Raw genomic sequence first — 14,968 nt, forward strand, 5'->3', positions numbered from 1 at the left:
GTATAGCAAGACTTCTATTGGAATAAACTACTAAACTTGCTGTCTAGTGTGTAAGCCAAGACTCAGAGCGTTACAACGGGAGTACGGCACTTGACCCAACACAGACTCCTGGAGTAGTTTCTGTTTTCCATGAAATCTGATGGTTTTACCCCTAGCCCATTTATTTCCCTGAAGAGGGAAAAACTATTAAGATACAGTAAGTGTTTGCTATGAATGAAGTCATAATTGCCCTTATCTGCAAACCTGAATGAATATACATAACTCCAACCGTGCATTTTCCTATAACAAAGCACTGCCTTGGACCAGTGACAAAGTCCTTGGTCTCTGCTGCTCTTGAGCCTCACCAAAACAAGGAACATTCCTTTCTTTAAAGGACAACTTCTATTTTCCCTCTGGAAAAAAAAAAGCACATACCTCCCTCTGCCCTTAATTTGAAAACTCAAAGGGTAACAGAGTACCATATAGTTAATGATGATTTTTTTTCTCTTTCACTTTCCTCATATCCAAAGAGAAACAGTAATTACTGTAATGCCTCTCACCTAAGACATGGATAAAAAATAAGCTGGTGTCACATGGCTGTTTCATGCTATGACTGTGTCGTGGTTTGAATCTTGTTTTCCCCTAGAGGCTAAATTAAGTGGTAGACCCCAAGGGGTGGAAACCCCTGGAAGTTTTGAAGTTCTGCCCAATGGGCGCTCCTGCAGAAATGTAAACATATCACAAGCTCACCGGAAGAGAAGAGTTGTAGTTTGGTTGTTGTTGGAGAGGTGGCCATGTTGCAGAGCCACGAGGAAGGGGCTCTGAGCCCTACAGGGGGGCTTTGGCCCCCAGCCCCCAGCGGGGGCTACAGGGACCTGGAACAGCATAAAGCTGGGCTAGGTGCCTGTAGTTATGCCGGGAGATGTTTTCTCCATGGGCACAGAGCAGCAGCCGGCACTGACCAGAGAAACGGTGGCAGAGAGCCAGAGATAAGAACTTGAACTGAAGGAGCAGCAGAAGCAACATGCAGCACCAGAGAAAGGACTCCTGGAAGGAGAGCCGGGAAAAAGAGAGCCAGCAGCCTGAGAGACAGAGTTCTGGGGGTAAGACTGTACCAGATCCCCTAAAACTCCCTTGAGACCCCTCTTGGAGAAGAGGGACATGGACTCCTATTGAGGAGAAGAGTTTTAGACATGCAGCACTGGAGAGAGAGAGGAGCTAAGAAGCTCAGAGCGTCCCGGAGCTGGACCGGGACGGCCAGAGGAATGTGGGGGGAGTTGACCTTGGCTCCCCCCCCTTGCACTGCTGCCACGGTGGCAGCCTGAGAGACAGGGCACAGAGGCCCTGCAAGGAGCTGAGTCTCCTGGAGATACCAGACCATCACGAAGACCCCCCTGTGTCTTCGTGATATGACGTGGTGATACGACCTTGTCTGGGGTTACGAAGCCCACGGAAGACCCCTCGGTTGGAGGCGATGGGGCCGAGAGAGGCTTGAATACCTCCCTCGTGAGTGCTGGCAGAAATCCAGCTATCAGCTGCTGCATGTGGAGAAGACAGACAGACTGCTGCCTCAGAAGATGCTGCTGTTCAGGACTGGAAGGGATCTGTCCTTCTTTCCCACCTGGACTTTTATTTGGAGGAGAGAAGAGATCTGGTCCACTGTAAATACTATATGTCATGGTAGAGATAGTTTGTGATCATGTGTATAATGTGATATGGTATTTATTTGTACAGTCATTGTAATATATTCCCTTTCCCCCACTTTGAGTCTGGTGTGTGTTTTGTCTGGAAAAACCCATCTCACATTAGGTTGAGATGTGGGAGGGGGGAATGGAGCTAGGGAATTGGATTTTGGGGCTATCTCAAACCATGACAGACTGCTTGTTTGCAAGGCTGGCTGAGCTATCCAAGTACTTTTTGACAGCAATACTTCAAAGGTGCAAACAGACCCATTCCTCAAGATCCTGAGGTGGCCAACTGGATGTACCCAAAGCTTGGGCCCGTGCTGCACTATCAGGGCTCAGCAATGCTTATGCTCGCAGCTGTCCCCTGCTCCTCTTGCCATCTGTGCCATGATGACAGATACCCCAATTTCTCTCGCTGGCTCCGTCTGTGGGTCCAGCACACGTCCATGATTAGATTAACAAAACACAAGTACAGCAGAATTGGAACAACAGTGATGCTGTTAATTGCTTTTAATCTCTAGCTCTTTTTAGAAACTGTCCTTAGCCCAAGAATCAAAAAATCTGCTGTTACAACCAAGCAGTCATCTGCTCCACTTTCTCCTCATGAACTTAACACAAAGGAAAACTGTTGTTTTCCTTCATACATTCTACTTTTCAGCCTTCAAAGTAATAAGCTTTAGCAAACAGTCCATCCTGCACGCAACCCTTTTGTTCTAATGCATCTCTTTTGTTCTAGTTTTACAGCATTGCACCCAAGTGCCTGTACTAGGACCACATGCTAAATACCCTACAGACAAAGGGAAACTTCATTTTTCTACTCATTAGGTAATCAGCTTGGTTCAGCTTTTATACCCCTGAAGTTTTCAGCACTGGGAAAAGAAATGCAGAGCACAGGTTGGATGTGAAATAGATGGCAAAAATATCCAGCCACACCCATTCTATGAAAAATTGGGCAAGGTTGCAGAGTGGGAGTGCAAGGAGCAGAAATCTACCTGGATCCTGAAACTGAGACCATGACCATGGGGTGGACAGGAATGCTCTTCATTCACCAGTAGAAGAGGAAACCCATGGCCAGTTTCTGTTCCCTTCCTCCTGATTTCAGTGGTATAACAACTCCAAATCCACACCACTACTAAGCCATAATGAGCAACAATGGGAAACAAAGCCAGATATATTTTTTACTAATCCATAATTAGATGCTACCTTCAGGAAATATCTGAAATAGTCTTGTATGCCTTAGGATAAAGTGAGTATAGTTTTCATTACAGAACACATTACATCAGGCAAGTTTGGGGTTATAACTGAAATTCCTGGTATGATAAATGAGAATATGAAAAATAACATTATGATTAATTACTTGGGGGGGGGTGGGAATAGTAGATAAAAGAGGATATGAAGCTGAAAAGAGCCATAAACAGTGTCATATCTGCTAAATCAGAAAAAGACACAGCTGTATGTCTAAAGGAGAGATGCACTAACACAGACACCATCTTCCAGACTGATGCCCAGGAGCTTCATGAAGGAAGAAGAGGGGATGTGATGTCACACAGAGATGCTGGCCATCATACAGGAATATGGATAGCTAGAGCAGTCTTGCCTAGCTATGCTATCACGTAGGGATGTTATCACGTAGCAGGAGGCTGCAAATATGGTGAATAATATCAGGGACAAAACAGATTTAAGTGAGAAATTTAAAGACACATCCAGCTGGAAGATGTCTCACTGCTTTCTGCTCTCACAATAGAAACATGAAAACTCAGTGCTGGCCCAGGACATGGAAAAGTGGAGTCAGGTCAGGAACTGGATAATAGGGTGGTTCTGGGGAGAAAGGATCATTTTCTCCCTGTTTTAGAACAGAGGATGCTGTCTGAAGGCTCTGGGAAAAATGCCAGCACAGACAGAATGTTTTACTTGGGATAATACAGATACTTTCATGCAAAAGGTGTCTAGGCTGGGAAGGCTGGAAAGGGATTTTTGAACAGGTATGCAAGCTTGTTGTATCAACCTCGGGCAGGGAAAGATTCTGACCATACAACTCAAGGCTCACACTTCAACCCCCTGAGCTTTTATTGCATGCTTGTAAATAAAACATTAATGAAACAGCTCCTTTAAAGATGGATATATATTTAAATATTAAGAGGAAGACAACTGTGAAAACTGTAGTGCCCCGCTGCTCTGCTCACACTGCAGCTCTCTGGAGAGTTTTGTCTGAGCAAAGCCCTAAGACCACAAATGTTTCTTTTCAGTTGAAATAAACAGGATAAAGAGAGAAATACCTGGAGCCCTGTGCAGCTGGGATTACTGTTGATGTCAGGTGCATTTTCCATATGGATCTGACCACCTGCTGCTTTGGAGATGCTATTTCCCAAATAAATGCTTTTAACCTCCACTTTGCAAATACTTCTACCAGAAAAGAAAAAAAAAACCCAACAACAATAAATATTGTGTCTGCCTGCGTGAAAAAGAGGGAGGATGACCCTGTATAGTAGTACAACTTATTCAAGTCACTTCAGTGTTCCACCTAAAAGGCTTCCCTTCCGAGATAGTTATCAGGCTGCTTCTGCAGTCAGTAGAGAGATCCAGGCCCTCCGGATGATTCATCTCATCCAATGTTACACAAGGAAAATAGCTGGATGAAATCTGCTTTGAAGATGCCTCCCCTGGCAGTTCATTTCCCAACTGACCTTTAAATAACAGGCACATCTAGTAACAGGCTCTCACCACACTGGGATGAAGATTGCCCACTTGAAACCTCTTCACAGTTTTCCCAATTTATGGTCATACTTCCTGCTTTGCACAGAAAAAAATGTAAAACTGAAAAAGAAGAGATACTTTTCTTTTGCTGATGAGCCCAGAAGATCCTTTTTGCTAAAGCATATCCCTTGGTAGCCTCAGTTGCATCACAGAGCAAGTCAAATTCTGTGCTAACTAAAGGAGCAAACATTTTATGCATAACACATTTTGGTTTGCCACTGAGACGGAGCAATGGATGGCCAAGGGAAACTGGCGCTCGCTGTAATCTTTGTGTGACAACTGATTCCCCTCTGTATTAAACTCAGAGAAGCCTGGCTGGTGCTCTCCAGTCTTTAATACAAAGACAGAGAGACATGAGGACAATAAATGCGGATAAATCAGGCATTTGCAGTAATTGTATCTTTTAGTCAACTTTATTAACGAATCTTCAGTGCAAAGTGAAATTATCCCAGGACAAAAACACCAGCAAGTTGAAGTACAGTACATTTCCATGTTAACTACACTACCTTTCCCTTTGCACTGATTTGGGCAATACATATAATGTTCAGAGAATGGAATCATATGCCTCTAGTTCCCCAGTACTCAGTAGCCAATATTATTAACAGCACAGTCAAAATCTTTCAAGTTTATCCTCAGGCAAAACTCACCCTAAAATCAGTGGAAATTTTGTGGTGAATAAAGACTGAATAAGAACCAAAGTCCCAACTCAATTCTCAGTTGAGATTTGCAGATCAACCATCAGGACTAGAAATATGTTTGATTTTTATCATCATAAGATGTGATAAACTGAGAAAATGATTCAAGCTAATTAAGAGAAAACAGTGTAAGTTCAATATGACCTGGAGAGAAAAGAAAAACAAGTTGTAAAACTTAATTGGGCCCCTATAAAGAGATAAAACAAGTTACCTCCCTTTTACCTTGTATAGGATTTATAATGAGAAAATTTTGTTTAGTTAGCTAGATAATAGCACCTTTCTTAAAATTTATAACTTTGTATAGATAACAAGCGAACATCTGCTGAAAGTCTGATTTAACAATATATTATGGATGCTTATAGATAACATTCTTGTTAAGAAATATCTGTGGAATGTCTGACCTAACAATGTGTAATGTTTATACTCATGTACCTAACAATGTGTAATGTTTATACTTATGTATAATGAATATTCATGTAGTAGCTGGAAATAAATGTAGAACAAATGTCTTCTATGGGTGTGACAGGCGTTGGGAGTTGTTGAACCCCTTCCCTGATCACCCAGTGCCCAATTTGCTTTTATCATATAATAAATTCTGATTGGAAATTGCCCGACTGGGTTTCTATTTCTCACAAAACAGAACAGCTGGGCGCAGTAATCCCAATTCTACCCCCTCTTAATTCCAGCATCAACTGGGCAGATACACAAAACAGAGTTTGGAATCTGGTTGCTCAAGGTTAAACTATAAAGTAATTGTACTGGAGAAGAAAGAAAGCAATTTCTGAGGCTCTTTTTCTGGTATTCCTTTACCATGGCTTTCCTGCAACTCCCTGCAAAAGACTTGGTTTAAAAAAGCTGTTCAGATTTCCTCCAGTGCCAGACACCACATTTTCTTTGGCATATACATTTCTGATAGCCTTTCCACCGCAGATGTCTATAAAGTTCACATCAGTCAGTTCTTCAAACTAGATATATTAACACCAACACAGACAATTTTGTTCCAAGCTCAGTTTCTTCTTACGTCTATGTTCTGCTGCTCATTTTTGCTTCTGTAAAGATGACAGTATTGCTACATATCCAGGACAATCAGGACTCTTGTGATGCTTAACACAGACTGTACAATGCTGTAATGGCCCATTTTCACGGTCAGCAATGAGGCCTGACACATCAGCAGCTTCTGGCACTAGCAGTTTGCTGAGGGAAAGGGGAGATTTCAACTTCATTTCATTTATCTTTTTTTGCTTTTCCTAACTTCTTTCCAGAAATGACAATTCTTGAAAATGCACATGTAGAAATAAAAAAAGGAAAAGAAAAAAAAGGCAACAGCCACCATAAAATGTCCACCCAGTTATCACTGTAACATTTCTTAGGTGGGAAAATAGGGTCCAGTGACATCTGAGGTGAGGAGGAAAAGGTAGGGGGGGAAGGGGCCATACATTTCAGACTCCTTTAAGCCATCACAAGAGTTAGAGATATGAAAAATAGTTTATAATTACCTCTGTTGAGTGAAGCTGAACTGTTTATATCTCCAGTAATAAAGGAAGACTCGGACTGCTTTCGAACTGTGTCATTCCACATCCTACGAATCCGGCTCTGAAGAGGGATTGAACCACAGCAGGTAATGAATTTTTAGCAGCTGCAGAGAGGTTTCTTTCTGCCTCACTAAAGATGGCTATTGGCATGTCTAGCTCAGGATGAGACTTGTTTCTAGCCAGCTGTAAGCAAGCAGTTGCTGTTTTGCTATAACCTGCCTTGTGCACGTCAGACCCTGCCTGCCTAACTTCATAAGACAAACGCATAGCCCAAAGAAGAAGTGCATAATTGAATTGCTTACATCTTAATTTAAAAAAATCATGCATGAGAGAAACCCAGACCCCTGTGGGCTACAGGTTTACCAATAAAGCACCAAATAATGGAAAAATAACTTACACACAGAAGCACACGTGTTTCCCGTACTAACTTAGACACCTTGATTCTTATTTTTTTGAAGTGCAAGAACAAGAACAAGACTTGTTCTGTGTCTTGGTGTCCCTGAATGAACAGAGGTTTTATATAGCTATTTCGCATCTTGGGGATACAGGGAGGAAAACAATTCCCCAGGAACGAATGACTTCTGTTCCCCTACTGATGGTTTTGCCATCTATGGTATGGCTTCTGCTACTGGGGAAAGTGTCCTGAACATGCTGGCCTTCTGTTTTGTTTATCAAATATGCTCTATCTGCCACTGTGGCTTTTATATCATTGTCTCACTCCTCCCCAACTAGACCTTGCAAAAGATCAAAAAATCAGCCAAAATGCATCTTGTGAGCGGTTTGACAATCCCTGTGTGAAGATGACTGGAGAACCCAGGCATCCAAGGGAAACTCTCCCTCACTTCACATTTCAGAGTATGATGGACACATCCCATGGCTGCATGAAATTGGTGCTTAGGTGGTCTGGGGGATTGGGAAACCTAGTTCCCACTGTGACACATCATGTTTTTCCAAAGTGCATTTTCCATAGTGAGAGCTTAGCCATGAGAGATTTTTCAGGGCTTAATCATGTGGTACAAGCTGAAAAGTCCTAGTCTACTCATTAACTATGTAGTAACAGCATCTCCTAATCATGCATTAGCCCTCTATAAATGGGAACACAATGTGACATGAGGTCCATGTACTTTTACAGTAATTATTTTTCACCTGGACATTTAATCTATTGTATTTCTCTGACATGAGCCACTGTGGATTAATTATTCTGTTTGTTATGTGCTTCTCAGAGTAAAAAGGGATCTTAAGAGTTTTCTTCCTCATGTTCTTCTCTATTTAAAATTCAGAGTCAGATGCTTTCAACAACTCAGAGTGATCTCCATCCACTCTCCATCACGTGCGTGAGGTTTCTCCTGCCCATAAGAGGTCTCAGGTACTTTGCTCCTTCCAAAGACAAGCTTCTGCTTTTGTACCTCAAACCTCATCTGCCATGAAGGTACTGCTGCCACGAGACTCAGTTCACCCAAGAAAAGGCTTGTTTTCTTGTGCTGGGACTGACAAGAGGGAGGATCCATTAAAGTAAACACTTCCTGGAGAGGAGGGCACCAGTGCAATAGCTAACTTATGTAAAACTTTCAAATCAGCCACCTAAATGTTGCTAGAGTGAGTTTTGGACATTACTGATTTCTGTGGGTTTTGATGGCCTACTGGAGGGAGGCTCTATGTTCTATTGCTTTTATTTGCTCTGCATAACTTCTAGACCTACGAAAATGCCAAAGTGGAGCTCTCAGATGACATCTTGGAAACTGCCAAAAATAAATAATAATTTGCTCCAAGACATAAATCACAAATTAGGTTTTCCCAGGAAGTTATAAACTGTTACTTGCTGCATGTCTTTCATAATTTAATAGTGAAACTGTCATGTATAATTACTTCCATTACTAATACTGAATAAATTTGTGTTTGGTTTCTATTGATTAAGAAGTAAGCTTCTTCATTTTATATGAACTGCTCATCCATAAATCTCTAAACAGAAGTTGGTTTCAAAAATGCTAAGTGCACAAACTACACAAAGCCTGAATTTTCAGGTGACCAAAGCGTAACAAATCCAGCAACTCAGTCAGATAATCTGACCCCAATGGATTCTCCTAAGAGGTCTATGAACTAAGGCAAATTGATCAAACTACTGAATGCCAGAAAGTAAATCCTTTCACAGTGAAGCCTATTGCAAGATTGTTTTTCTTATCAAGAAAAATACCTGGTCATTATAGCATCATTCCTGGACATGTTAATAGTGGTGACAACCTTAATCTCGTGATTAAAAGATGCATTGGAATGTAGCACAGCTGACAAAATGCTCTCAGCTCCTGATCCCCTGACCACCCACCTGTCCCTGGAAGGCAAGTTTGAACCTTCTACAATTATGTAGAAGGTTCTTGGAGAAGCACTAATTACCATCACATCTCAAGGGAAGCCACTGTGTTGAACTCGGGTCCAGAAGGGAGGGCAGTCTCTGCAGGTGCACTGGGGAGAGCCCTAAGGCAGCTCCTTTGGTGCTGAAAGGCGCTTTCCTCCAAGAACAGCTGACAAGGGTATTGATGTGACGGTGCAAATCATTGGGGCACTAACAAGAAGTGTGGGTTACCTGTGAGCCTGTGGAGTATCTTCCAGGTGTCCTTGACCCCGAGGTTTTTCCTGAGCCGATAGAACTCTCTGTACTTTTCCCACTACAGCAATGCGTGCGCAGGCATTTTCCATACTCTTTACGTACCTAGCCAAGGAAAGCGCAATGGTGGTTAGCAGGCAGCTCCTCCTCCAACCCACTGCCTTCTGATTTTGAGCACAGCCCCTGATGTTTCCTCAGTGGTTCATTAAAGCAATAGCTGCTGCAGTGCGTGGGGAAGGAGTCTATTACACCTTGCAGCTGAATGCTCTGGAGGCGTGAGCTCATGGTTTACGATGGCATAAGCGACTGCTTCCATGCAGCAAAGCTGCTTGTTGACACCAGCCCCTTGTAGCGTCCTTTGAGGCACATCAAAAGAGCATGGGAGAAACTACAGATACACTATTTATGACTTAAAATTAATGTCCTCATAGATTTGATATAAAATAGCATATTGGCTCATCAAGGTACTAAAAGTTATTGCTTCTGGCAGGGGATTAAGAAAAAAAAATTCCAAGAGAAACATATCAGAGATATCGATTTTTTTAAAAAAAAAATGTTTCTTGCCGTCAAATTGAAATTCGAGGAAACTGTAGAGCCAGCAGCCCTAGAGATTATATTCCCAGTGCTCAGGTGTGGCTGGAGTCGGCTTTTCCACAGCACTGTGCAAGCCACTTATGTTTTAAATGGGCATTGCTGTCAAACCTATGTCACCTTCTCTGCTTCAGGGGACCTACACTAACTTGTGCCAGGGCAGGATCTAAGTCTTGACTGAGTTTCAGGTGTGACTTTTTACAGACATCAATACCCAGAAACCAGATGGGACAGGAGTGAAAATGAGCAGACTATACTGAAGAGCCAAAAGAGGGTCATGTTACCCATTGACACAAAAGAGCCCAAAAAAATGCATGCATGTCCAAAACACCAGTTGAGAATTCTTGGAGCACATGGTTAGCCATAAAATTTTGCCAAACTGTCTATGAGCATTTCACAACTCCATGAAACAACTGTTTAAATAGCAAATTACAGCTTTTTCATTAGGCTTTTCCTTAAGCGCTTGAGACAAACACAATACCACAAGTGCCCAATATGCTCGAGTGCCTAATCAATCCTTTGCTGAGAGAAAATAATTCAATTGCTTTAATTAGCCACCCACTGCTTGCCTCTCTGCAGCATTTTGCTGATTTTCTAGTCCATGATACATAGGAAAGGATTCTTTTTTCTCTTCTTAAATAATACCTCCCTCAGCTCATAGGTCAGAGAGATGCATTCACCCCACAGCAAGGCACCAGCTGCATTCTCCTCTCTATGCTGCCATAAATCATGAGTGACTCCACAGTCATCAGTGATGGTTTAAGGATGCAGACTGTCTTAAGACAGAAAAGAAATGGTTCTTCCATGCCGAGTGAGAACTGCACTAGCCAAGGAGGCTGTGGTGCCATGCTAGGCTGGGCTAGGTACAGACTCTTTGTGAGGTGCATTGTAGGCCAGAGAATGGACTAGCGAGAATGGTGCAGAAATTCAAACTCCTCATCAGAGAGGCATCTGCAGGTTTAATTGGAGATGGTGATGCTTCCTACTTTCTTGCTATCATCTTGCCTTGAAACTTTCTTGCTGAGAGTTTTGGGATCATCAGCAGGCAGCTGCATCTAGATAAGGCTTTTAAGATTCTTAAGATGTAAAAATTTGAGATGCAATGACAAAGACAAAACTCTGAACTCCCAAAGTTTTCTTTTGGTTTCAAGAAAGACATTTTCACACAGCTCTGCAGATCCTTCCAGAGGCATCGCTCCCAGAGTTCACTTATTATGATGAAATTTGATTATCACAGAATCATAAAATCATAGAATGTTAAGGGGTTGGAATGGACCTTAAAGATCATCTAGTCCCAATCCCACTGCCATATGCAGGGAGACCTCCCACTAGATCAGGTTGCTAAAGGCCTTATCCAACCTGGCTTTGAACACCGTCAGGGTTAGGGCACCCACAACCTCCCTGAGCAACCTGTTCCAGTGTCTAACCACCCTCAAAGGAAAAAATTTTTTCCTAATATCTAACCTAAATTTCCCCTCTTTCAATTGGTACCTATTAGTCCTTGTCCTGTCACTACAGTTCCTGATGAAGAGTCCCTCTCCAGCTTCCCTGTAGGCCCCCTTCAGATACTGGAAGGTTGCTATGAGGTCTCCACACAATATTCTCTTCTCCAGGCTAAACAGCCTCAACTTTCTCAGCCTGTCTTTGTAGGAGAGGTGCCCCAGCCCTCTTATCAACTTCGTGGCCTCCTCTGGACTTCCTCCAACAGTTCCGTGTCCCTCTTATGCTGGGCACACCAGAACAGAATGCAGTATTGGTGGGGTATCACCAGAGGAGAGTAAAGGGGTAGAATCACCTCCTTCAACCTGCTGGCCACGCTCCTTTTGATGCAGCCCAGGATTCCACTGGCAAACTTGCTGAGGGTGCACTCGATGCCGCTATGTCACCATACTGTTGAACAGTATCAGCCCCAGCAGCAGCCCCTGAGGGACACCACTCATCACTGGTCTCCACATGGACAATGAGACATTGACCACAACTCTACGTGCAGCCATCCAGTCAATTCTTCATTCACCAAATGGTCCATCCATCAAATCCATGCCTCTCCAATTTGGAGACAAGGATGTCATGTGGGACAGCGTTAAACACTTCGCATAAGTCCAGGTGGATGATGTCAGTTGCTCTGCCCCTATGTTTTCCTAGGTCAGATCTCCCTTCCCTGTATAGGAATATGTGAATAACACAGGAGCAAGACTGGGGCTCTCAGATGGAGAACAGATCTAAACATGGCCCTGACTTTACTCAGTAAGCCATTTCACCAAAAGACACTAGTTACACTGAGAAGCTGGGACCAGTGTATCCATATATAAACTCTTCCCTATATTTATACTGGTTAAAGAAACTGCCCTTTGAAACTAAGATGTACATAAAAAATTATCAGCAGAAATGCACAGAATTGGAGAGCTCTGTACTACTATATTTCAGTAGAGAACAAAAAGGTTCTTAAAAATATTTATTACTGATTGTCAGAGGCTGTAAGTCTGATCTACATATACACACAGAGATTTTTATTATGTTTTTTTTCCCCCAGAGTTTACCTAAGCTATTCCACTGCTATCTTGCAAATGTTAATTGGGGCATACTTCAAGTTCCAGCAAGAAGCACTTGCTGTGCTTGCTTTGAGGAAGATTTCCAAAAGCCCACATCAGGCCCAAGCAATATAAAGGTAGAGCACACATCCTTCAGTCCTCAAAAAAGTGGGGGAAGCAACCCCTATTACATACCATCAACCCACATATTCTGCTATAGAAAGGGGTAATTTCCTGTAGGAACTGCAAATAAGCATGTAAAGCTCCATTTTGCTGTGAGCACTCAGCCACAGGAGCACTTTCCCAATATTCATGGATTTGCTCCCGTCTCACACTGGCATACAGCAAAGGAGAATCTGGTTGACAGCAGGCAAGTCCTGGTCCAGGTTTGCTATTGTAAAGCTCTGCCTTTCCCTTGCCTCTGATACATGTGTTGCCAGCGCCCTGGCTGCTGAAATGCCATTGCCACATATCTTTGTTATCACATCATCCCCCTGTATCTTGCTGGTTTCCATTTTAAACACCACCCTTATTAGGTGCATAGAGATAAAACTGCGTGAGACGAATTCAGGGACGCAGATGATGCTATGCTGTGGTTGTTAGGCAACAAAACACCCCGTTACCAGTTCTCTTGCCACTGGGAACCATCTGTCTTACCTTTTTCTGAAGGACACAATGGAAAATGAATATAAACATTCCCTGCAGAGAATTGAATATGGTGAAGAGATACGCCATGATGACTGTGCTTTCATTAATATACATGAGTCCGAATGCCCAGGTCAGTCCTAATAAGCAGAGTAGGGCTATTGCACCTATAACCCAGGACCTGTTAGGAGAAACAAAAAACAAAAAAAAAGAAAGGGATTGGTCTTTCATCTACACAAAAGAAGGCACATGTCTACAGGCAGGAAGACTTTGCCCCTGTTTTTAGCAAAAAAAACCAGCATATCAAAATAAATCACAAGGAGCTTTGTCTTCAAGCTGGATGCAGTTTACAAATCTTCAAGCTTGAGGAAATACAAGGAGATGGAAGTGTTATGAGCATAGAAATTCATCACAACCAAAGCACAATGTCTCTTTTCTTTTTTTAACACGTAAAAGCAGTGTGCATGTAAATGACATGTAGATGTTATTTCTGCAAATGGAGGAAACGAAAATAAACCAAACAAAACAACAACTCTAATTGCCACATTTTTAGTGTCCACTGGCTTCATAGGACTGTCAGTTGGATTAGTTTCCTTACACTTAACACCAAGATACATGTATTGCTGTATTTTAGCTAGTCTCCCGTATGCCTGTAAGCCAGATAAACTACTACAGGCAGGTGTGCAAGCCCTCACTGCTTGCCAGATCGGCTCCACACAAGGATGTTCTTTGCGATGCTGCTTCACGCTTCTTGCACCCCGCGATGAGGGGAACTGCGCATACGCGCACAGGCACTCACACGCTGCATTTGCTAAAATGGTAGCTGCTGCCACACTTCTGCTTGGAGAAAGGAGGGGCAATCCTTCTTCACATCGGCTGCAAAACTAAGATTATCTTTTGCTCTATCTCAGGAGGGGAGCGGGAGTAAAGGTGCAGCCATTGCTTGGTACCAAATGGTTTTCAATCGAATATGAGTAGTGGGCACTCTGTTTGCTTTCTCTCACTAACTTTCTGCTTGGAGAGAAAGAACTTGGGGACATGAGATGACTGCTGCATGTTAGTTTTTCTGTGTGCTTTCAGGAAAGCTAGAAGCTTTGCTGGGATGTCAGGAAAAGTATTCCATGTTACGCTGCTAAATAACATTTAGTCATCTGCTAAATTAGCTTCTCAGAGACTGACCTTCCAATACCAGAACAAGAGAGTAAGTGTGATAAGCAGTATAGGAACTCAGTCCTGCTACTAGCCACCTCTCTAGTTTCCATATGCTATATTACCTACAACTTTAAAGGAATTGCTGCTGCACAGGGGAGGGCAGTCAACTTTTAGCTGGGAAACAAGCAGCACTGTGAGCATCCGTTTGCCCTTTACCTCAAGGCTTTGATTTTCCTCTGTTGTCCCCCGCTATTATTAGGTGCAGCATCATAAAAATGAATGCGTGATACCCAGTCTTTGCACCCCTTCCTTACCATTTAACCCTTCTGTTCCCCAAAGCAGACAGGACTGCAGTCAGCCAGCACCTCTGCTTCCTTGTCTACCCCAAAGCAGTCTGAGGTGCTGCAGAAGGGCTCGCAGGGACAAAGACCTATCTTATATTTCCAGGACAATTCAAGTTTGCAGAAACGTGGCCTGGGTTTGGGCATATTTAGGCTTCCATCTGCTCATCAGAGCATGGGGCGAGGGGGAGAAAGATGAAGGAGCAGTAACTTGGGGGGAAAATCAGTCCTGCAGAGGTCAGGGAGACAATCTCTGCTATGGAGATGCCATGGCAGCTACAACCTTGAATGCTTTTCCTTTTAGCAGGGCTTGTCACAAACAGAAGCATACTAATGTTGTATTCATGTCTTCTGGGTCTTTTTGGTTTTTGTTTTGTTTTTTTTTTTCTTTAGGTATGAGAATGAAAATGCAGCATTAAGTCTTCCACTGAAGTTTATAAAATATGTATTATTTAACCACACAACCA

General features: G+C 42.8%; 1 protein-coding gene across 20 annotated transcripts in view; it reads right to left on the reverse strand.

Annotated features, from left to right (window-relative positions):
- The window catches only part of ADGRL3 (adhesion G protein-coupled receptor L3), a 513,962-nt gene that overhangs the window by 28,339 nt on the left and 470,655 nt on the right, over positions 1-14,968 (reverse strand). For 19 of the 20 annotated variants that reach the window (XM_018073156.2, XM_018073129.3, XM_029960802.1 and 16 more), the window contains 3 exons: positions 13,021-13,189; positions 9,224-9,349; positions 6,610-6,706 (listed from right to left, as the gene is read on the reverse strand). In XM_018073156.2, the coding sequence (XP_017928645.1) occupies positions 6,610-6,706; positions 9,224-9,349; positions 13,021-13,189 (392 nt within the window). Of the gene's footprint in view, positions 1-5,888; positions 6,308-6,609; positions 6,707-9,223; positions 9,350-13,020; positions 13,190-14,968 lie in introns of those variants that run through there. The other variant, XM_018073160.2, reaches the window with a different exon arrangement.

The sequence above is a fragment of the Manacus vitellinus genome, unplaced genomic scaffold (genome assembly GCF_001715985.3).
Source record: "Manacus vitellinus isolate BGI_N305 unplaced genomic scaffold, ASM171598v3 scaffold_0_pilon, whole genome shotgun sequence".
Taxonomy (NCBI): Eukaryota; Metazoa; Chordata; class Aves; order Passeriformes; family Pipridae; genus Manacus; species Manacus vitellinus.